This window comes from Herpailurus yagouaroundi, unplaced genomic scaffold (assembly GCF_014898765.1).
Source record: "Herpailurus yagouaroundi ecotype Mexico unplaced genomic scaffold, PumYag 246, whole genome shotgun sequence".
Lineage (NCBI taxonomy): Eukaryota > Metazoa > Chordata > Mammalia > Carnivora > Felidae > Herpailurus > Herpailurus yagouaroundi.
The window spans coordinates 8365647-8387611 of record NW_024412463.1 but is presented as its reverse complement, the minus strand read 5'-3'; the positions used below and the strand labels follow the sequence as shown (position 1 = coordinate 8387611).

Genomic DNA, 21965 nt, shown 5'->3' with positions numbered 1-21965 from the left:
ATTATCTGTTTTACTTAACTGGGTGGTAAAGGTGCACATGGAAAGCTCTGGAATCCATCCGCAAGCGCTATTAGGCACTCAGTGGCAGAGTGCTGTGTTAGTTACAATAAAGTCTACCTCGTGAGACAGAAATACTGACAAACTGAGATTTCTTTTTTGGATTTAGCCACTCTAAGATATGCCACGTTCAGACTCACTGGGGCTTTAAAAAACATACGGTTCAGTGGAAATAGGCTCTGAGAGGCGAAGGGCTGACTTCTGTGCCCATCCGCTGCGTAAATGCTTGGATGCAGGTAAGCAGAGAACGCGGGTTAAACTAGACCCAGCCATGATTAGGCCTGGAAATTGCCCATCATGTCTACACACGTCAACACAGGCTTCCATGGGTCGGAGCAAAGACAGTGAGCTCCAATCCGCCACGTCAAATTACACCTTTGCCTCCAGGAGAATTCTGGTTTTAATTGTTTAATCTCTCGGTTCACACAGAAAGAAGGGAACACCAGGCTACATGCAAGAACAGGGCTCTTAATGGAACACGCTGTATCAGTAGAGATAGCAAGAGCAGTTCCTTGGGAACCGCGGGAGTAATTATTGTAACTAGATCTTCCACGGCCTCAACACTCCATTCTGCAGCTGGTGGCAGGGGGATCGGGACCCAAATCCCTGCTGGCAAGATAATAAAACCCCATAATCAGATTGTAACAGCGAACAAACAATTTAATTCTACTTGAAAGCTAGTGGTTCCCGTTGCCATTACGCAGTAACCTGCCAAAATTAGAAGGGAAACTTTATCTAGTGCCAGAATCATTGCTGAGTGGGGGGCACCAGACCCCCAAAGCGGGGTGGTCCCCTGAGCATCCTTGGAGTTCGGTTGGAGAACAGGAGACCTTTGGATATTTGTTTTTTACTTCAAAAAAAAAAAAAAAAAAAGAGAGAGAAACAAAGCTCTCGGTGTTTTTACAGGGAGTGACGTTAGCACGTGTACGTAATCTGCACGTGTACCTACTTAAACGCGCACGCACACGCGTACATACGTGCACACGTGGGGGGAGAGGGGCAAATTCTGTTCCCCGACGGGAACGCAGAATCAGAAGTCTGAAGAAGGACCCGAGGTACGGCAGGAAAACTCAATGACGAGGGAGCTAAACCACGTACCTGCTCCACGATCATTGCTCCTAAGTCCCTAAAGATTTCATTCAGGTCAGAAATGGATTGCACGATCTGGCGTATCTCCCGCTCCCTCTCCTCCACCATCAGCGTGTTCTGTTCCACCAGCACTAACTGGTCATCTGTAAAACCCTAGCGAAACAAAACATACAGGATTTGTACGTTGGAGGCCGCCCCCGCCCCCCGCCCCGCCTCCAGAAAGGGATGGTGTGTGATGTTAGACGGAAGTCAAAGAATGAATTCTGGAAACACTTCCACAAAGCAGGTAAACAACACACAAGCACTGATTTTTTCCCCGACAGGCAAGATCCAAACTCCTAAAACACGCCTCAGGATCTAAAGCACGACTGGCCCGAGCAGGGGACGCGGGGGAACCCACGTCGGCCGCTCCGCAAGGGCCGAGGAGCAAAACCAGCGGGATGAACCCTGCACTTCTCGGGGTTCTTCCCCAAGTGGGGTGGGCAGACTGCTTTCCTGAAGGTTCCGGAAGGCAAGACTGCAAGGTCTCCTCGTAGCCTCTGCAGAGGGAGAAGCAGTATGGCCCCCACGACCGCTCCTCCAACCGCTGCACAGACTCTACCTGAAGCAGCGCTGACCCATCTCATCGCACACAAGCCAACGGTCTATGAAGAAAAGGAACAGAGCGGGGCGCGAGTGTGGAGCAGCCAGTTCTGCAGCCCCTTCACGTACCCGATCATAGAGAGTATTATCGTCTCCATCATCCACTAGTGGTACTGCTGTATCAAAAAAATGCTGGGATCTTTCCTCTCGATTCTTCATGCCTATCATAGATAGGAATTCACTTTACTGGAATATGTAAACCGTCCTGGTTACTGCTCCGCCATTAAAAAGGGGACATCTGGAGTAAAACTCAACAGTCAAAATGGAGATACTCTCAGCAGCTTTAAAAGAAGCCTATCTCCAACAGAGGTGGGGGGAGAGTAAAGATTATAAACATAAAACAATATGCAAGCATTTGGCGTTTTTCAAGACAAAAATCACACTGCAAATGGGTACAATTCACTCGATGCCAAGTGAGTGACAAAAGGACACTGAAACCATCTGAGCATCTCTAAGTGAGGCAGAAATATTTAATCTCACTGCTGTTACAAAACATTTTTTAAAAAAAAATCAGTAGTTCTCTCCAGAAGCATCTCTAGTAACAATTCCAAATGGCCCTAATCAAGTTTTAGAAGTAATAAAATTAAAATACAAATATGCCAGTTGTCAGATGGAGGGGGAGCTAGGTTTTTTTGTTTGTTTGTTTGTTTGTTTGTTTGTTTTTTGTTTTTGGAGTATGTGGGGATATTACTGATTGCAGTGGTAACAAGGAAAAACCTAGTTTATGAGGTAATTCGAACGCGGACGTGGCTGACAGCAGACTTCCCACTGTTCAGGAAGAAAGGGCAGGGCAGGCTGAGAGGATCACTGGCCAGGACAGCCAGCAGCCAGCATTTCACCCGCTCCCAGAAAAGATTTTCAGGCACTCGAATACTTTAGTTGTTTTGCAAATATAAAGTTTCCGCGTGATTGCAACTTTTTACCTCTGCGTTCGCACTGTCCTCCAACCCCACATCTGGGAAGCTACGGGCCTCGCCAACGTGCTAGAATGCTTTTCACATTGTTCGAGCTTGGCAAAGAGTAAGTTTTGTTTTTGCTGCATGTGAACTGTTCTGACACCCCGTCCTCGGCCTCGGTCCGGGCATCATTTCACACGGGGTGTGTGTGGGGGGGGGGGGGGGGGTCCCTTTCGTTGCATAAGCTGTGAAACGTGCTCAAGGGGTGGCGATGGGGGGCTCGGGACGAAATGGAGAACTAGCGGCCAAAAGGAAGGATGGAGACAAAAAGCGGTCCTAGTGCTGGAACTTTCATGCCTCGAAATCCCGTCCATCACTCCCGGGGACACTCACGTCTGAGGTAGCCCGACTGCGCGCGCCGGAAGCTGGCCGACAGCTCCTGCAGGGCCTGGGCCAGGGAGGCCACGACGTTGCGAAGGAGCCGCTCCTCCTGGTCGGAACGGGCCCTGCGGGCCCGGCCGGGCAGAGCCTGCACGGCCCGCTGGCACCTGTGGAAGAGCTGGGAGAGGGAGGCCACGGCTCCCAGCGAGCCGTGGAGGAGGGGCCTGAGTGCCACTGCCGCTGCGCTCGAGGGTCTGAGAGCCGGGAGAGGCTCTGTTGGCACAGGCCGGCGTCACCCAAGGCGCACAGGCCAAAGCAACCTGAGGCTCCGAGGCTCCCAGGCGTGGCCAAACGCTGTGGGCGGGGCGGGGCGGGGCGCACACCCCCTCCGGCCCGTCGCCTGGCCACGCACCGCTCTGGGACTACGGTCCTCTCCCCAAGCCCCCGCCACCACCCCGAGGCGGAAGTTACTGCAGTTACTGTTACTGTTCCGGCTTTGCCGACGAGAACACCGGGAGGCAGAGGGAGCAAAGGGAGCAAAGGGGAGCCGTGGCGCGGAACCCCTGCGAAGAGCCAGGACCCACACATCCCAGCACCCAGAACCTCTGAGCGCCAGGAGATTTAAACAAGTACACGACGTAAACACTAAGGCTTCCCCACTGGTCAGATTATTTAAAAAGTACTCAAATTTGGGGCACCCGGGTGTCTCAGTCTGTTGGGCGTCTGGCTTTTGGCTCAGGTCATGATCTCATGATTTCATGAGTTTGAGCCCCATCTCGGGCTCTGTGCTGACAGCTCGGAGCCTGGAGCCTGCTGCGGATTCTGTGTCTCCCTCTCTCTCTCTCTCCCTGTCCTTCTCCTGCTCAGTCAGTGTCTCTCTCTCTTTCTCTCTCTCTCAAATACACACTTTTTTTTGATTGCTCAAATTTAACATTTTACCAGGAATGTTTCTAGGGTGCTCAGTTTCTCGAAGATGCTAATACACTCCAGCCTCGGGCAGCGCAAGTTCCCAATCTTTTCCAATTACGAGGACCGTTTTGTAACATGAACAATTTGTAAGCACTAATATAAGAAGTTATACATCTCTAGATCAAGTGACTGAACTCAGCAATGCTCTGAGTTTATTTTTAAATCAGCTCACGGTGGCAGGTACCAACAACTGGGGAAACAGTCCCCACTCGTCCAAGACACAGGCTGATAACCTGGGGGAGCCCGGGGTCTCAAGTCTCTTGGTGGGCTGCGGGCTGGGAAGCGTAACTCTGGGGGAGGGAGGTGCGATCTGAGAGCTGTGCCACGCTCCGGCCTCTGAGGGGGCCGGGAACTGCCCACTCCGGCCTGGGGACCCAGTCCCACCCTCACCTGAGTGATCTCTTGGGCGGTGATTTCAATGGCGTGTTCCTGCTCACTGCTGTCGTCCAGGGTGGGCCTGTTTAAATGCTGGTCGTGAAGGCTGGCTAATTCCTTCATTTTCTGTTTGATCCGGCCAACGTCGTACTGTATCTACGCAAATGAAACCACCAAAGCTGCAGTGCCGCCTGCCAGGCATCTGTCTGCCTCTGAGACGATCAGCTACACTCTAGAGCACAGGGTCCGGGCTTCAGCCAACTTGTAGCCTCACCGGCGCGTGAGCGACTTTGCATTCAGCTTATCGAAGTTCAAATCCCACTGCTCATGACATGGTGCTTGAGTCTCTCTCTCTAATCCAGGCCACTCCCACTGAAGCCCGAACCACCGGCTCACACCCCCTTTTCCGGTGGGGTGTAAGGCGAGCGACCCTAAGGCGGGATTACTTCCAGGTGCCTGCGTTCACCGTGTCGTCACGCTTCTTACGGCAAAAGCACCTTTACACGTGTCGGCGTCATACAATTACTTAAAACAACAAGATCGCGTGAAACTAACATTCCACTTACTTCGTCCACTCCGTCCACCCACTTAGGGGGCGACCGCTTTGTCACGCCGATTGCTGCTTCTGGATCTAAGCTAATGCCCGACACCAGAGCCATACGGTCGTCGGCAAGCTACAGGGAAATAAAGGGACATGGGAAAAAAGTTACTCAGGTTCCATTTTGACAAGCACACTCTCATACCCTTTTAAATGTCACTCCCTGAGAAGACCAAGAAATGTAGGAGTAAGTGCACTTGCCTGTATCATAAGCTTGGTTTGGTACTGCTAGCATTTGGGATTGTGTTCCTATCTTTTCATGCACCAGTTCTTAATTTTCTTGGACATACTTGTGAACATGAATTGGACTTGATCTGGCTATAGAAATGTAATAAAAAAAATCAACAGAAGAGCCTTAACAGAAAGACCTCTTATCACTAGCACTACGTACGGACAGGATGGCATGAACCTCAACAATTAATGCGAGCAGATACAAGTTAAAAAAAAAAACAAAACGAGGCTACAAACGGAACTCACACAAAATGTTCAGTAGGAGCAAGGTTTACTTACACACGTTTCGCTTATTTTGGAAATGGGACTGAGCCAGTCATCTTGGTCACAAGGTCATTAACCATGTGTTAAAATGTCTCAAAGAACTGCCTGAAATGATCAGCAAATCACCCACCATGCAAAAGCAATCCTCAAAAATCTCAACGCAAGTCTGCCTGTCGCTTCCTTTCTTCAGTTCAGTGTCCACACGCGGTGTTTTCACTTATTTTGAAATGATACCCAGAGCTCTGGTTCTTTTCCCGGGTCTCAGACACTGGCTTCGAAAACCTTGAAGACCCGGGGAGGGAAGGCCGGGCCTGGCTGAGTTAAGCTGCTGGCTTGCCTTGAGGCAGTGAACGGGTTGAGAGCCATCTGGAGGTGCCCTCCGGAGTTCAGAATTTATAAATGCCAGTTTCCAAAGATCCAAATGATGATTGAAAAATAATGGAAAACAGTAATATAAAAGTCTTTTACAGGTAATACTTTGTAAATGCCCTAAACCATACTGTGGAATTGGGTGAAGAATTTATGTTGCTTTTCTCTCCCCCGCTTCCTTGCATGTACCTAAAGTTATGTTTTCATTCATTCAGCAAATACTTGTTTGCTTTTCTAATAAAGAAACAAGACAAAATTTAAAAATCAACAGATAAAGGGAAAAAATGTGACATAAGCAAAAACCTACATTCAAAGAATTCTTCTATCCTAATTCTTCTATGCTAAACAGTTTACAGAAAAATTCCTACAAGCAAATTGGCGTCTTGCAGCTGCCCCGGGCCCCCCCGCCCCTGCCAGGCCCTGCCCCCACGGGCTTAGGACATTCTGTGTGTTCCGGGATCACACCGCGTGCAATGACCACACCGAAGACACCAGAACCCTCGTAACTGCTCCCTGAGCGTCTCTGAGTCGTGATTAAGTCACCAGCATTCCGCCACCGCGTGGACCCTACGGGACCACAGAGTCACCTCGGGTCACAGACAAACTGTGTGTCATCCGACCTGCACAATCTGGGGCGCTGGGTCCATAAAGTGGCAATTCTCAACCACAGCCACCCTGTTTGTTTTCAAGAGTTCACCAATAGGAATCTTATATTCTTTTTATTGTTTTAATCCTCACGGAAACTAGGTGAGCTAGGAACTGTTATTCCAATCTATAAATGAGGAAATTGAAACTCAGAAAAGTTAAGTAGCTTGCCCAAGGTCACAGAGCTATTATGTGACAGATTAAAACTGGGTCCAATGACTCCAGAGGCCCCATCTCCCCCATCATTTTGGCAGGCCCGTGAAATAGAATTGCAATTTGCTAAGAAAACAAATCAGGACAGCAAGCCCTCAGACTGAACCACCACCACGAAACACAGTCCTGGATCCACCCCCCACCAAACCGTACCAGGGAGAGAGGACCAGCTCCCAGTGAGCACAAGAGTCTCAACATAAAGCGGCCTCTCTCACTGACCACCTGCGGGTACAGCAACGGGGCTCAGACCTCATCGTACACAGAGCAGGAACAGACCTGCTTATTCCTCAAACTCCTGCTCTGAAGTCACGGAAAGGTATGCAACTCTGCACAGGACATACTGACCAAGGCAGGAGGGGCAGACCACACAGCCAACTCGTGCGGGACACAGAGCTGTGGGTCTCCTGGAGCAGAACCTGAACTCAAACCTCCAGCTGTTTATACAAAGCAAACCCCAAAACTGCTAAGGTACCTCTTCATGGGTCACAGAATTTCCTTGATGCCAGCTTATTATCTAATCTAGATTATTATTATATAATCTATATACTAATTTCATTAGCATATCATTTTCAATAGAGTAATACTTTATGTAGGCTCATGACCTTTTAAGCTCATGACCTTTTTTGTACTGTTTTGACTGTTTATAAAAATACATTAAACTAAAAAAGATACAGAGGTGGTATTCATCTAAATTTACCTGCGTAGTAATCAGTATCGACTTTTCTGAAACAAATCGACTTTCCTGAAACTTCAATCACAAGTGAAGTCAGCTGAAGTGGACCCACCTTTTTTAAGCGGTACCTGGTTTTACCCAAGAGTTGTGTCCACCCCCCCTCTCCCCCCCCCAATGCGTATAAGTTAAAACTGGGGCCAACACGTTCTCTTTCAAGCTTCTCTGAGGAAGCTTGCTAATTAAGAGATCCCTACCCGAAAGTGACAGATCCCAGCTCAAAAAGCTGGCCCTGGCTTCCCCACATTGGATCAGGATTTTGCCAGTAAGATAGTCTATGCAGTCTTTGGGGCTGCAAACTTTAAATATTGGAAAAATTGTCCCTTTCCTCATATAGTCTATAGCCATAGCTCATCCTGATAAAGAAATTCAGCAGTACTCAGATGAAATGTGTCCTTTATTTTACCAGTATGAATTCAAAATGAAAAAAAAAAAAAACCCACATCGTTTTGAGAAGGGAAAAACATAATTGAAGAGAAATGTCAACTACTTGAAACAGAAACAAATATGAACAGTAACAAAATCTATGTTACATGCAAAACAATCACCCCCTTTCAACCTCACTTCACATTTGAAAACATGTTTTCTTATTTTCTTAAGATCCAGGATGATCCTGTCAGTTTTCAAGTTGCCCTTTCAGTCAAGACAGGCTTTTTAAAAAACTTGCCAGATTTTTTATTCTCCCTGCTTATCCTTGCTGAATTTCAACTTAGTCCCCTCTCTGAATATATGATGATCCTGGTCTATAAAGCTTTTCTAAAATGAACTTGTGCTTCCGAAATAAAAACAAAAACTTTTCTGTACTTTTTAAATTAAAAAAAAAAAATCAGTAAAAATTCTGAGGAGAATTTCAGAATTCTTGTCTTTGATTTGGGGCTCCGATTTGGGGGTGCGCTGGACCCGGGGTCATCGATGCAGGAAAATTGCAACAGATGTTCAGAACCGCACGCCCACAGGGCTCCTTGCTGGCCTCCCTACAGTTACCTTTGCCCTTGGTCCACTGTAGATGCCGACACTTGTCCCTTAAAGAGCACCAGACAGCACGGGCAAGTTCCTGATCTACGGAAGGAACGCGCGCACACGCATCCTCTTCTTATAAATCCGGCTGCCGCAAATCTTTCTACTCTTTGGAAACCCTGCCTTTACAAGAAGGCTGATTTGGTGTCCTGTAAGATTAAGGACACAGCAAAGCCTCCGCAGAGATTAGCAAAGTCTGACATATGCTCCCCCCACCCCATATCTGAACAGAAATAAAATAAACTAAGTCCCGTCATAATGGATTGGTAACGAGAAACAATACTGACAATTCTGGATGGTTTGTGGCGGCGGGCACTTAGCAAGTCCTGAAGGGACGCTGAAACTCACAGCCTGGCCGCTCTCGCCTCCACGTGAGACAACCCAGGGGTGTGTATGATGAAGTCAGACCACAAGCGCGACTCGCTGGGCTCGAGATGGCTGGGGGACTTTGCTCACAGATGGTTAGGCTTCAGAAATCTCAGGTTTTTGAGGGAGTAAAAAAGCACGTGGATAAAAAAGAATCAGGGGGTGTCAGCACTGCAGTGTGTTTGATTTTTACATCTGTGATCATTTAAATAGTGACTAATTTTTCTGGTTGTGAGACACTAAATGTCCAAGAGAGACACTTTTTTTTAAGTGTGTGAAAAATAAATAACAGAAAGATACAAAAAGAAAAGAGAACAAAAACAAAAATCAGAGAATCCTACCACCCAGATATATAAATGCTGCCGGTTTCACGGATTTTCCTTTTCTCTCAACTATTGTTCACACCCTTAAAAACTCGGGCAGCAACAATGGCCTGTGCTGTCGCTGCCGTCCTTCCACTGATTGGAGCCCTGTACCCCAACAACAAGCCCTCGGAGAGGACCGCCCCCTGTTGTACAAACATGGACACTAAGCCCGCCCCCCTGGATAGAGACTTTCCAAGCAGGTGACCAGCGGGCCCAGCCTGCGGCCCCCATGTCCCTACTATGTCACCGTAGTGCCCTGCCCAGGCTATGTGCTTGGAGAGCTTGGCACTTACGTCTTGTAATTTTTTATTATGTCCAGTTATGACTTTTAAAGACCCAACAGCTTGGGAGACGACTTTGTTACCGGAAGAGAAGTAGATGAGAGCAGGGAACAAAGCAGAGGGCCAGACACTTCTCTGGGTAAGAAAGTAAACGGCGGGTGTGCTTCCTCCTTAGGGACACCCCATTGCTACTTGTGGAGAAAGACGCAGAGCGGGATCCCCAGGGCGCAGATTTTCAAGTTGATCCGGGCAGAATGACAGTCTACCGGGGGCACCCTGTAAGGTGCCACCAGATGGCTTCACTCTGGGAGACCCGAGGGATGCGGTCAGGAAATTCTGCTCAGGCCTCAACTCCAGAGGGGTGGGCTTCTAACTCATGCCTAGAACCCGTGTGTCACTCTCACTATCCCCAGAAGACACCGACCCCAAGCCCTGCGGCAGTTGTGGTGAAGCAGGGCTCTAGACACCAAGCCCCAACACCCCCAGCTCCTAACCCAGCACCTGGAGCTGAATGGTAAGAAATGTGCCATTGTAATTAGCTGGGTCAACAATAAACACAAGCAATGGACGAAGCAGACAAAACCCAGGTCACGTACAATTCTGGAAGCTAACTTCATAAAAGATACAATGGTCCTAGACAGAGGACAAGAAGGGCCAAGTGAAGTGCTCACGAGGACGAGGTGGCCATGTGGACCCAGAATGAAGGCTGACTAAGTCTAGAGAATCCCAGAGGCACGGGAGTCGCATCATGGGGCCAAGTGGCCCTCCGGGCAGCGTCTCTGGTGACAGGATGTGGAGACCCCCCTTTAAACACCCAGAAGCTAAGAAGAAAAGCAGAGGGGCTGCTGGTTCTCACTGTGGGTAGTAGCCAGTTTCTGAAGAGGGAGGCAAGACTGGAACTCGGCTCCCGGGGCAGACCCCTAAGTAACATGACTGTAGATGTGCTCCTCACATGGAAAGTGGCCAGTGTTTCTTTGACTTCTGTTCTTCTGTGGTTTGTTATCTATCCCCCATCTCACACTTCCTTCTGGGAGCCGTAGCCCCCAACTGTTCAAGAAGGGGCCGCATCTAATCTGAAAGGCCTCCGCTCCCAGCCCCCAGGCCTTCATGCCTTTCGAGTCTGGTCGGCAAACCCAGGCACATCCTGTCCACTGTGCCCCAGAGACGCTTAACTCCACTGTCGGGGAGCTGCAGTCACTTCCTAGCTCTCCAGGGCTGGGGCCCCGGCCCGGGCCCAGTGCTGGCAGGGAGGCCAAGACACCGGGATCAATGAGCTACTCGCTTAAGGGTAGCTGTTTTTAAATACTAGGTTTTTTCTGTTTTGTTTTAATATATTTTTTTAAACATTTATTCATTTTTTAGAGACAGAGTGTGAGACGGGGAGGGGCAGAGAGCGGGGTGGGGGTGGGGGGTGGAGGGGACACAGAACCCGAAGCAGGCTCCGGGCTCTGAGCTGTCAGCACAGAGTCTGACGCGGGGCTCGAACCCATGGACCGTGAGATCATGACCTGAGCTGAAGTCGGACGCTCAACCGACTGAGCCACCCGGGCACCCCAAATACTAGTTGTTTTTTAATGACAGAAGTAGTGCATGCACAGGTTTTAAAACCAGATATCCAACCTAAGAAAAGGGTATGCGATAGAGAGCAAGTTTCTCTTCCATCCCAGACTTTTCCTGGAAGGGATCCACTGTTAACTGTCTACTTTGTCTCTTCAGAAATTTCTAAGCACACCCAAGCGTAAATGGGAGTTGCTCTTCCCGAAAACAAAACCCAGAAGAGCAGGAACCACAGCTTCCACACTAGTTCGCATCAGGCTCCTTCCCACTCGGTGATGCGTCCCGGGGCTCAGTCGGCTGCGGCCCCACGGAGGGACCGCACCCTTCGAGGTACAGGGAATCAAGATGCTATCCGGTTTCTTTAACCAGCTCTCGACGAAGGCTATGCAGCAGGTTGTTCCCCATCTGTTCCTACCACTGACTAGTTAAAACAGCTTGTAGAACGTACAGGTAGATCTTCATCTACTAGTTAGGAGCTCCACTGGTTCTGAAGACAGTCACCCGAATCCCACCTCGGTGGTCCTATCTGAATTGCAATAAACAAAACCCCAAAATACCTCCTCTCTGTTACTTTTAAAAAGGTCTACCCTCAGGAAAAAATATTTTTATCCTTCCACAGCGGAAATGGGTCAGAGAGACACAAGACTGACAGCCACAGTTCAATCCCCTTTTGCCTCAACCCTTTCATTAGCGCTTCTAGACTACAGTGCTAGGAACATGCACCCTGTCCGTCTTCTCGGTGAGTTGCTAGTTAGGTCTTGAAAAGGCCGAACGTGCGCTGCTGGGAAGGGAAGGGGGCAAAGAGGGGACCCTGCAGTGACGAGCACACACAGAGGGTCGCCGGCCTCACCCCGGCACGTGACCGTGACTGCGAAGCCTCCCCGGCAGGCCCCCAGGTTGTGAGCCCGCTTCCTTGGGGCTCTCGCCAGACAGACACCATGTCCTCCACACTCTACCTGAGCAGCCTTGCTTCGCAGAAAGCAAGCAGCACGCTTCGCAGAAAGCAGGGGGTTATACATACAATCCTAAAAACGATCTGGCTTTTTATAAGTTCAAGAAAAGGCTCACTCAACCTTTACTATTTATTTCTCAAGTTGAGACACTTTCCCAAGCGCAGCAAATAATTGTTCCTTAAACTCTTCTCTAAGCCACCAATTTACCTGGGGTGAAAACATATTAAGACATCCTGAAGATCAAACTGATAAACACAGCAATTATGAGTAGTCAAAAGAAACGCTAGAACGTGTATCAGCTCTGTTAGTATTCTGTATATGACCAAAGACTTCAAAAAAAAAAAAAAAAGACATAATTTTATTAACTAACATACAGAAATATTCAAAACACAATACCTCGTCCAGCTCCTGAAGAGACATGTTGTTCCCATCAGTCCCATCCAGTCAGGGATAGCAGAAAAGGAAGAAGGATGGGGACAGACAGATAAGGCATGGTCAGTTGGGAAACACTTTGATTTTAAACAGCTCTAAAGTTGACTAAAAATAAAGATCCACTAACCAAGGCATTTAAAAAATCTCCCCCTTTTGATTGCTCCTTTAAAAAAAAAAGAAAAAAAGCTACATCAATACACATGTATTTTTTTTTATTTACCGTGATTGTTGTTTCGGTGAATGAGATAGGAAACAATAAGCAGTTGTAAAAATTAAAATACCATAAAGCAAATAAAACACACTTGCTTTAGTCTCGCAACAATATAATGCTAATCTGTTCGATCAGTATCAAATACCACATACAATATTCTAAATTTCCCTTAGGAAGATACAATAATTTGAGAGCAAAGCTAAAATGCAGTTTTACCGGGTCCAAGAAGTGTATATTTTAGCATGTAAATGAGCCCTGCAAATGCAGCAGAATTAGCAAATGGACAACCCACAGAAATGGTCTATGGCTGCGTTCAGATCATATTTGAGTGACCACACGTGTAAGGTCTCTACAAATTCAATCCCGCAGACACGGCTTTATCCGCGGTAATAAGCCAGCCGAGAAACCCTTCTTCCCCGGAGAGAGACACAGGTGGTAAGAGAAAAGAAAAACTCTCCCCCATTTGCTTGCCATTTATTATTATTAGTCTAGAAAGCACACAGTTTTTGGTAAAGCCATTATCAAAGCAAGTAAACAAAACGAAACGAAACGAGAACGAGAGATTTTCCTAAGGGGGGAACAGGGAGGAAGAAGCACCGGCAGCCAGAGGATTAAGTTTCAATTCAAAACTAAAGGTTCTTTTTTAGATCGACATGGAACTCTAGCTTCTGAACAGATATTTACCGATGATAGATAATCTAAAGAACTAGGTTTTTTTGTTTTTGTTTTGTTTTTGTTTTTTTTTTACTTTTTTGTGTTATTGATCACTGAAATAATTTGTGGTAAATTTCAATCACCAACTGTGTTTTTTTTTTTTATGTTCAGCAGTAAATTTAGAAAATTAAAAAACATAAGTTCCTTATTTAAAAATTAATAGTGCAAATGAAACTGGTCTGTCAGGACCAAAATATTATTAAACAATGACAGTAATAAAAAGTGTAATCCAGCAGTATTCCTCCATGTAAAAATTCAATTAGCTGACATTACAAAGCTGAAAGTCGTCTTCATTCCTTCTACAACTTGCCACGAGAACAAAGAGAATGATATTTATATACACACCCTGCCGTAACAGGAGTACTAGAAAATTTTAATAGAGAAGACAGTGTCAGATGGAAATCTGATTTAATTACCTTTTGCTTTAAGAAGAAAAAAAGACAATGTTCTTATTTTTTAAGAGCTTAACATTTTCATGCAGAAAGCACTGCATTGTTTTTATTAATAGAACAGGACAGAGGGCAGAACCCCTAACTTCGGTTATCTCAGCCTGTACCTCTGTCCCTTCTGCAGTGGCTACCTGGCATCGAATCTTCGAACAAAGTACCACTGCGAGCCTCGGGTAAGGTCTCTGCTACACGTGAGCCTGTCCTCTTGGATTATTAACCCAGCACACACCCTGATCTTTCAGTTTTTACAATTACTGGCTGATAAGAGGTGAAATCAGAATCACGGACTAGATAAAGCCTCTTTTTGTTGTAAGTAAGAAAACTACGCTGCAGAATGTATAAATCCATTTTCCCAGCGTCACAGAGCTTTATGGCTCAGAAGAGGACGACAGACCCAGGTGTTCAGGCCTCTTCCCCGCCCCCCACCCCCCAGCATCTCTAATTTTATTAACAATTCAAGAAATTATTAGTGATAGTCAGCTACTACTGTAACACATCGGGAATTAAATTCAGAGGTCAGCTTCCCAAAGAGTCCCCACCTACCGCCCCCCCGGTGGGGGGTTAAAAAAAGGGGGGGGTTAAAACCCCCCCCCCGCCATCAAATTACCAGAAAATCTGGTCAAGAAACAAATTAAAACATTTAGAATTACCATGAGGAAAAACCAAAATACAGCCAAATGAAAACACGTTACTACACATCACCACCTTCTAAATCTTTACAATGTCTAAATCTAGGTTTTTGACCTGCCAATGGCATATAACCAAGCAAATATTGAAAACTCCAAGTAGCATGTGGAATTTATAGTCTAATGAACTTTCTACATAAAACTGAAAAATAAGTGGAAACCCATCTGTGTTTACTCAGGACGTCTGGAAAAGTTGAGCAAAATGACTTGGAAGCACAGGTCTATGCTATCGTGATATTTACTTTATTTCCGTTACTGCCAAAATGAAAGTTTGCTTCTCTTTTATCCAACAAAGTACCCTTATTCTCAAGTAAGCCTCACTGCTCAAAGGGAATCTTTAGAGGCAGGAAAGCAAACAGCTCTAAAGAGAAATATACAATGATTTCATACTTGGATTCTAAAGACAGAGGACTAATTTTCCAACAGACTCAGTGTGGACTAGAACCTTCAATATGCTAGTAAAAACGCAGTTATGCACGGCTGGAGAGCAAGACACAGAAAGATGCTATCCTACTGTAAGGAAAAAACACCCCCAAGACTTAAACAATGGGTCCTTCCACATTCTGGGATGTGCAGCGACAAACAGTACTGCAGCCCAGTGGGTTAGCACAGGGCTCTGGGGCCAGGTTGGCCCGAGACTCTCTAGGTGGGGGGCACTGGACAAGCTCCCTAACGCCCTCCAAACCTTAGTTCCCTTATCTGTATCGTGAGAAAAACAACAACACCCGAGTGACAAGAGCTCTGTGAGGCTGCATACAGAAGGTGCCCACATGCCCGGAGCCCAGAGCCAGGCACATAGTAAGCTCTCAATAAATCTCGGCTTACGTTACAGTCAAGACTGAAGGACTTCAGGTTTCTTATAACCTTAGTTAATCCTAAAGCACACCATGTTTTATTAAAAATAATGTGGTTTCAAACTAATCTAAGACCAATTAACTCCAGCTTCCATTGATAGATTACGCGTTATTTTAAAGCACAGGATAGATCAGGCAAGTCAACACTAACCGAGTGGCTCCAAACCCTTAGACCCATTCCAGACCAAAGGCGTCATATGGCACCTCATCAAGATCAGAACAGCAACTCAACAACTACTTTTCATTCATTCGTTTGAGACTTCACACATTTTCCTGAATGATTATTTTACTTTGTAAATTCACTTGAGCTCCTTAAAGCCAAGCTGCCTGTAACTGCTCGAATGAGGCGGTGCCTTCAACCCTGCACTTGGCTGATACGACGTCAAAGTTAGGTCAGCGAGGTCCTGGAGCCACTTCCAAGGATTTTTGCACGACGCTGGCCCAGCGGGCACAGCGACGTTGTTGACTATTTCTCCTTTTCAAATTGAAGCTAGGGCTCCTAGGGCTGTGTGCCTTGGTCAGGGGAAACCTTGTACTGGACCAGAACTCAAGAAGGCATTGTTGAATCCACACGGCCCTCAGAAACCACCTGACTCAAACCCCTCAACTTATAAACAAGGCAAAAGATGTCAGAAGAGACCAAGGAGCCTAAAGACATTCTGAGTGAGAGTCAGCCGCAGATGAGACTTAACCCTAAATCTCCAGACTCAGAGTCCAGTGCTCTTTTCCTTTAGTTCACACTGCCGTGAGGCACAACAATGATGGGGGATCTAGGACTGAGGCCCAAACACAAAGAACGAGAAACGCCAACAATTGCATTTTGCTGCAAGTCTAAAAAACAAAACAAAACAAAACAAAATCAGCCCCTGTCTGTTTCTAACAATGAGGTTTACCAATGTCAGTACAAGCAAAACCACAATCAAGGAGAATTTTGTTCAGCTCTGGCTGCTAAACTTTAAAAGGCAGAGAGGAAAACTAGGTTTCATTCACAGGCAAGAAACTTAACCAGGCTGTGTGAGCCGGGGCTGCTGAGCTAGACAGAGAAAGCTCTCGGCAAGGAGAAGGCTGCAGGGTTATCAGGCAGAAGAAGGAAGAGGCTTCCCGTGTCAGAGACCCAGAGGGCCAGGACCACAGGATACAAGGTACAGACTTGGGGTTCTGTACTTGGGGTATAGGCAAAGGCTGTTTGGGACTGGCTGGCTGCTGGATGCCCCCGGAGCCATCGCAGAATGTGGTCGAGGAAGGGAGGCATAAGGGTTATCACAGCTGGGATGTCGGCTCAAGGATCTTTAGGTCTCTGCTGGCCCTGGGGACTCGGCTTGCTTTGTCGCTGCACATCCTCCTTAAATTCCTGCTTAGCTGTGACATATCTGCCTGAATGCTGCATCAACCTGTTTCAGCATGCACGTCTAAGGACGCACAGAGCAAGCCCACCGTCGCCACCATAGAACTTCTGGGTTTCTTCCCCTTAAACTAGGATGCAGTGAAATGCATGTTTAAGTTTCTTGAACGATATGGCTTCGGGTGTCCTGTGTTTTGAGGCGTGTGAGGCACACACGTGCACACAACCTTCTAATCAAATCAAAAAATCACAGCCTTTTCCTTAAATAAGGATGTGAAAATTCAGCTTTAAAACTTGAAAACAAAAGCCCCCTAACCAAACTAGCAGTTCGATGTGATTTTTTGATTTATTTTGGGTTGTGTGTGAGGTAACAAACACACATGGAAATCAACTTCTGCAGCTTTTTCTTCTAGCTAGGAACTAGAAATTTCAGGTTATGATTTTTTTAAATTAAACTCTAGAATTTAGCTGCTTCCTTTTTCATGAATCTGAGTTTTATCAGATATTTACAAACTGCCTCCTTTTAATTATTTTGCTCACGTTTTTAATATGCCCTGTATATATCTTTTAAGTTTTTATTTCTAATTTTTCAAACATACTGAAAAATATGTAAAATGTATGTATAATGTCACCCCACATATTCATCAGTAGACTTAACAACCAGTAACATTTTGCCTTATTTGTTTCATTTGTGGGGGGTTAAATATACAAAGTAAGTTGCATTTTACTCATTTCACTACTCAACATTGCAGTTAGGTATTCTCTAATAAAATTAACAAATTTGATTAATTATAATTAGCTTAATTAACTAATTATTTCTTAATGTCACCTAAGACCCAGGCCATATTCAAATTTAATAACTTTGATTTTGTTTGATTTGCTACATGGTTTTGAAATTTGCAATTCAGAAATGAGGTGTTAAATTTTCTATGAGCTAGACACGCAGTGAAAAATGCTGCAGAAGTTACTGGATAAAGTTTTAAAAAATTGTGTTAGACATGGCTCCCCCCCCCCCCCCACTGCTTATAGCACTTTTCCAACTTCCAGAAAAGTTGAAAAAATCATACCCTCTACTTAGTCATGTTAACATCTTGTCATGTTTGATTTTGTGTGTGTGTGTGTGTGTGTGTGTGTGTGTAGAACAGTTTCTGGTGAATTGATTGGAAGCAGACTGAAGATGTGTTACTTCACCCCTGAACACTTGAGAAAAATTTGACATGCCATGTGTTTTCTTACTGCACACAATTAAAAATATTAATAGGTGGGGCTTTTTAACTCTAACTTAAGCAAACCATTTTTGTTTACTTGCAAATTCTATTTTTTAGATAGTCTGAATTGACTACAAGGATATTTTAAATGATCCGATTGCTTATAAGCTGAGAAAAATTTCAGAGACTAATATCATTATGTAACATTTTAAATGGTGAAACATACAGAAAATATCGTTCTAATGTTCTGACTTAGATATGTATAGTTTGATTCAGAAACCTATTTTCTAGAAATTGCCTCAGTTAGCTAAATATATCTATACCTTTTTTGACATATCTAATTTTCCAAATTATAGACTTTAGCTATCCATGTTTAATTATTTGACTTAGCTTATACGTATATTTTCTAACGGCCTACCTTAGAAAACCAATTTAAAAATCGGTCTGACTCAGAGATGCACTTTTAAAAAGCTGCCCGGCTCAGACACCAGGTTTTTAAACTGTCTGACTTAATGATTAATAATAACGATAATAAAAGTCTCATGTTACCCAACAGTTCAGGGTGTTTTGAACTTTATACGATGAAAAATTTAAAAGCAAACAACGTTGTTTCAATAAATTAAAACCGATACCTTAGAAACATTAACCCGAGTTTTGGTTCTGTTGTTCACCCCCCCCCCCCGCCCCCCATCAGGTAGCATAAAACCAAGCGTTTGAGGAATATGCAATTTTTACATCTTGTTTGATAAAACTAAAGTTCCACTGAGGAATTTTATTAATTCTATTTCTACTCTCTAATTCTTGGCTTATTTCAGAGCATTCTTTTCAAAAAATCAGCACTGGAATTAGCCCGTTTTCATTTACATCTCTTTCGGTACAATACCATTTCTTCTTCAGTTTATAAATGCAAAAAACAACTTCAAATTCTTAAGTAAATACAAATCTAAACATACCCCGTCCCTGTTTTCTATGCCTTTTGACCTGAATTTGCACGATTTTATTCCTGAAACTGTGCACACGCGGCTTACAACAGCTTTTCCATAGAAGCAATATGGCCAAAGACATTTTCCACTTGTGAGTTACAAAAAGGAAAAACTGTCTTTGTCACTCATCAAGACACATGGCATGATTTTTCTGAAGCATTCAGTAAGGCCATAAAGGAAAAAAATTAAAAGGTAATACAGTCCCTAATAGGTGAAATAACTGTGAGGTCCCCAGCGCTGTAGATTTCAAGTATAGTCCCTCAGAGTCTGGTTTGGGGGTGACTTTATTTCCTTCATCCTCCAAGGCTGCTTCTATTCAAACCTAGCCTGTTTATAGCAAGGAGCACCCCCCCCCCTACAAACTAGTTTCCTAACTTCACTTTTCAATTTAAGATCTTCCAGAGCTAATCACGGTCTTGCACAGACCATGCAGCCCCGGCCCTGATTTACCAGAGCAAGAAAGAGCCAGAAACTGAAGCTCAGAAAAGGTAAGCAGACCTCGTCAAAAACAAACAAAAAAGGCCCCTCGGCAATCTTCCCAGGCCCTCCCTCTAAAAGATCCTACCGCTGCGCTAAAGAAAGGTTCAGATTAATTAAATCAAAAAGCATGTGCTATTCTGAAGGTTAATTTTCACATACATACATGTTTGGGTTTTTTTTTTTTTTAAGTTCGAACGGAGGGAGAAGCTTAATTTCCTGTCTGGGAAATGGAAAACGAAGAACCTAGCACCTTAGTCTCCCAAACAGGAGCCCCCAGGAAAAACAGTGAAGCAATTATTCATAGGGAACAGGGCCCCACACAGGGCCGCGAGGCCATTAAAAGAAAACGGGTGAAACAACAACAAAACAAACACACACACACACACACACGCACACCCCAACTGCTTCCTCATTTGGGGGAGGGTGTCGTTCATTTGCAAAGATACGGGCTCGGCGATCTTGCAACCCAAAGTGAGGCTCCGTATGGGGGGAGGGGGAGGGCGGGGGCTTAAACACAAAACGAGACAAAAAGGCTTCCGGAAGGCCCCAATTTTTCCAAATCTCCGTGTTAAAACACATGTAAATCGGAGGCGGCCGGTCGGGCAGTGACGCCCGGGGCGGGAGGGAGGCGGGGGAGGAGGGTTGCGGAAGTGAAGAGAGAGAGAGGGCAAAGGCAGAGGTGGAGCAGGGGCCTAAAACTGTTTTTGCTTTTTCTTCCCAATCCAGGGTTGTACACGTCCCCGGCCCCTCGCCCAGAGACCTTCCACTTCGGATTATTCTTAGTCTCATTCTTCTTCTCTTTTTTTTTTTTTTTTAAACAGAGAGACAGACAAGAGACAGACAGACAGGCAGAGCCGCTGTGCACACGGTGCGTGTGTCGGAGAGGCCGCCGGGAGACTCACCGCAGCAATGCTACGTGAATGCAGAGGGCTGGAGGTGGTGTAACTACTCACTTGCTCGGCTAACAGCTGCCGGTTTTGGATGGAATTATTCCGCAACAACAAGAAAGCGTCGGTTAAACGCCTGGTGGCCATGTCTCACCCTTTGTGACCCCCCGCTCAGGGGCCCCCCGCCCACTTAGCACTCCTGGTTTGTTCACTTTTCTTGCTCTTGGCCTGGCCGGGTCGGGCCCACCCTTCACAGACACCTGCCTGGACAAGGCCTCGAGCCAGGCGGGCGCAGCCTTGCGCTTCGCCCAGGCTCCGAGACCCCTCCCCAAATAACCACCTCGGCTTTCCAATTGTCTGACTCCCCCTACTCAAGGCCTGCCTTCGATCTCTAAGCACTTAAATCCCCCCAATCCTCGCCTCGCTAGCCAACGTCCCAGAGACCCCACCCCAATCCAACCCTGGATCTACAAGCGTCTCACTCGCCAATCCGGCGGTGGACTGGGAGGCCCTGAAGCCCCCTACCCCGCTTAGTCTCGGAGACCCCCCCAGGGGCTATGCCCCCTACCCCTCACTTGGCTCACACGCGTCCAGGCCGTGCCCTGAGGCCTGCCTGTGACTCAGTTTCCCCACCAGAGGCCTGGCCTAGGCCTCCTTTGGACAAACCGAGGCAAGGCCTGGGCCCTGAACTCCAGGGCGCCTGGTACTCCCTTCTTGGGCCTCCTCTGGGCCTGCTGAGGCCCGGGCCCGACCTCCTGACCCCGTCCCTCTCTGGGCGGCCCGGTCCTCCACTGCCACAGCGGCCTGCCGGCCTCCAGGAGGGCAGCAGGGCCTGCCTCCCCGGCCTCCTCACTCCTCTTCTCCGGCTCCCTCCATCCCCGGATCTGACTGCAGCTCAGCCCCGGGCCGTTTCCGTGCTGTGGTCCCGGGTTCTGGCGTCCCCCCTGGCCCTCTTCCTGTCCGTCCCTCGCGAGTGCCCCCCTGCGACGTTCGCAAGGCTTGCTCGCAACGTTCCGGGCGCGGGAGCTCCCTGCCCCACCCCTGCCCCGGGGCACGGGAGCGCTCCGCCCTCTCCCGGGGTGCTCCCGGGGCGCCCGCTTTCCCCCTTCCCGCACCGGGCCCGGGGCTCGGGGAGCGCGCCAGCGGGCGGGCCCGAGCCTCAGGAGCGCGGCCCCCGGGGCTGCAGAGCGCCTCCGGGGGCCTTGGCGCGCGCATTAGAGTGGAGTTGAGCGGCAGGCAAATTTGGGTCCCAACACTGGCGAAGTTTGAGGCGCGCTCGGAGTTGGGGCGGGAGAGCAAAAGTTGGAGACGACTGCCTCTGGAGGCCGAGCACGCTCCACTGCAGGCGGCGGCTCCGGCTCGCTTTTTTTTTTTTTTTTTTCCTTTTTTTTTTTTATTAATTTGGAAAAAAAAAAAAAAAAAATTTAACCCAAAAAAAACCAGGAGGAAAAAAAAAAAAAAAAAGCCAAGCCAGAGCTGCAGGCCGCCCGGGGCCGAGCCGCCGCCGGCAGTCGGGGGTCGTGGGGGGCGCCCGCCCTCCCTCCCCGGCCGCCGCTTTCTGTAGGGGGCACTGCAGGGTTGTGCAATCTCGAGTGGGAAAGTTCCCCGAAACTTTGACGGCCCCCCACCCTCCTTCCCCGAACGCCGTTTCCTTGCGCGGAGGGGCCCGGGCCCCGCGCCCCACGGCCGCCCCGACGGTCTCCCCGCGCGCCCCGCTGTCC

General features: G+C 47.2%; 1 protein-coding gene across 11 annotated transcripts in view; it reads right to left on the bottom strand.

The window, feature by feature from the left end:
* The window catches only part of STX16 (syntaxin 16), a 29347-nt gene extending 8594 nt beyond the window's left edge, over positions 1-20753 (bottom strand). For 2 of the 11 annotated variants that reach the window (XM_040459730.1, XM_040459736.1), the window contains exons 1-8: positions 20260-20752; positions 12558-12593; positions 12395-12406; positions 4976-5083; positions 4425-4565; positions 3078-3243; positions 1858-1949; positions 1156-1299 (exon numbers count right to left, since the gene is read on the bottom strand). In XM_040459730.1, the coding sequence (XP_040315664.1) occupies positions 1156-1299; positions 1858-1949; positions 3078-3243; positions 4425-4565; positions 4976-5083; positions 12395-12406; positions 12558-12593; positions 20260-20391 (831 nt within the window). In that variant the 5' untranslated portion in view covers positions 20392-20752. Of the gene's footprint in view, positions 1-1155; positions 1300-1857; positions 1950-3077; positions 3244-4424; positions 4566-4975; positions 5084-5208; positions 5326-12394; positions 12407-12557; positions 12594-20259 lie in introns of all 11 variants that reach the window. The other 9 variants (XM_040459732.1, XM_040459735.1, XM_040459739.1 and 6 more) reach the window with 9 other exon arrangements.
* Positions 20754-21965: the final 1212 nt, after the last annotated feature.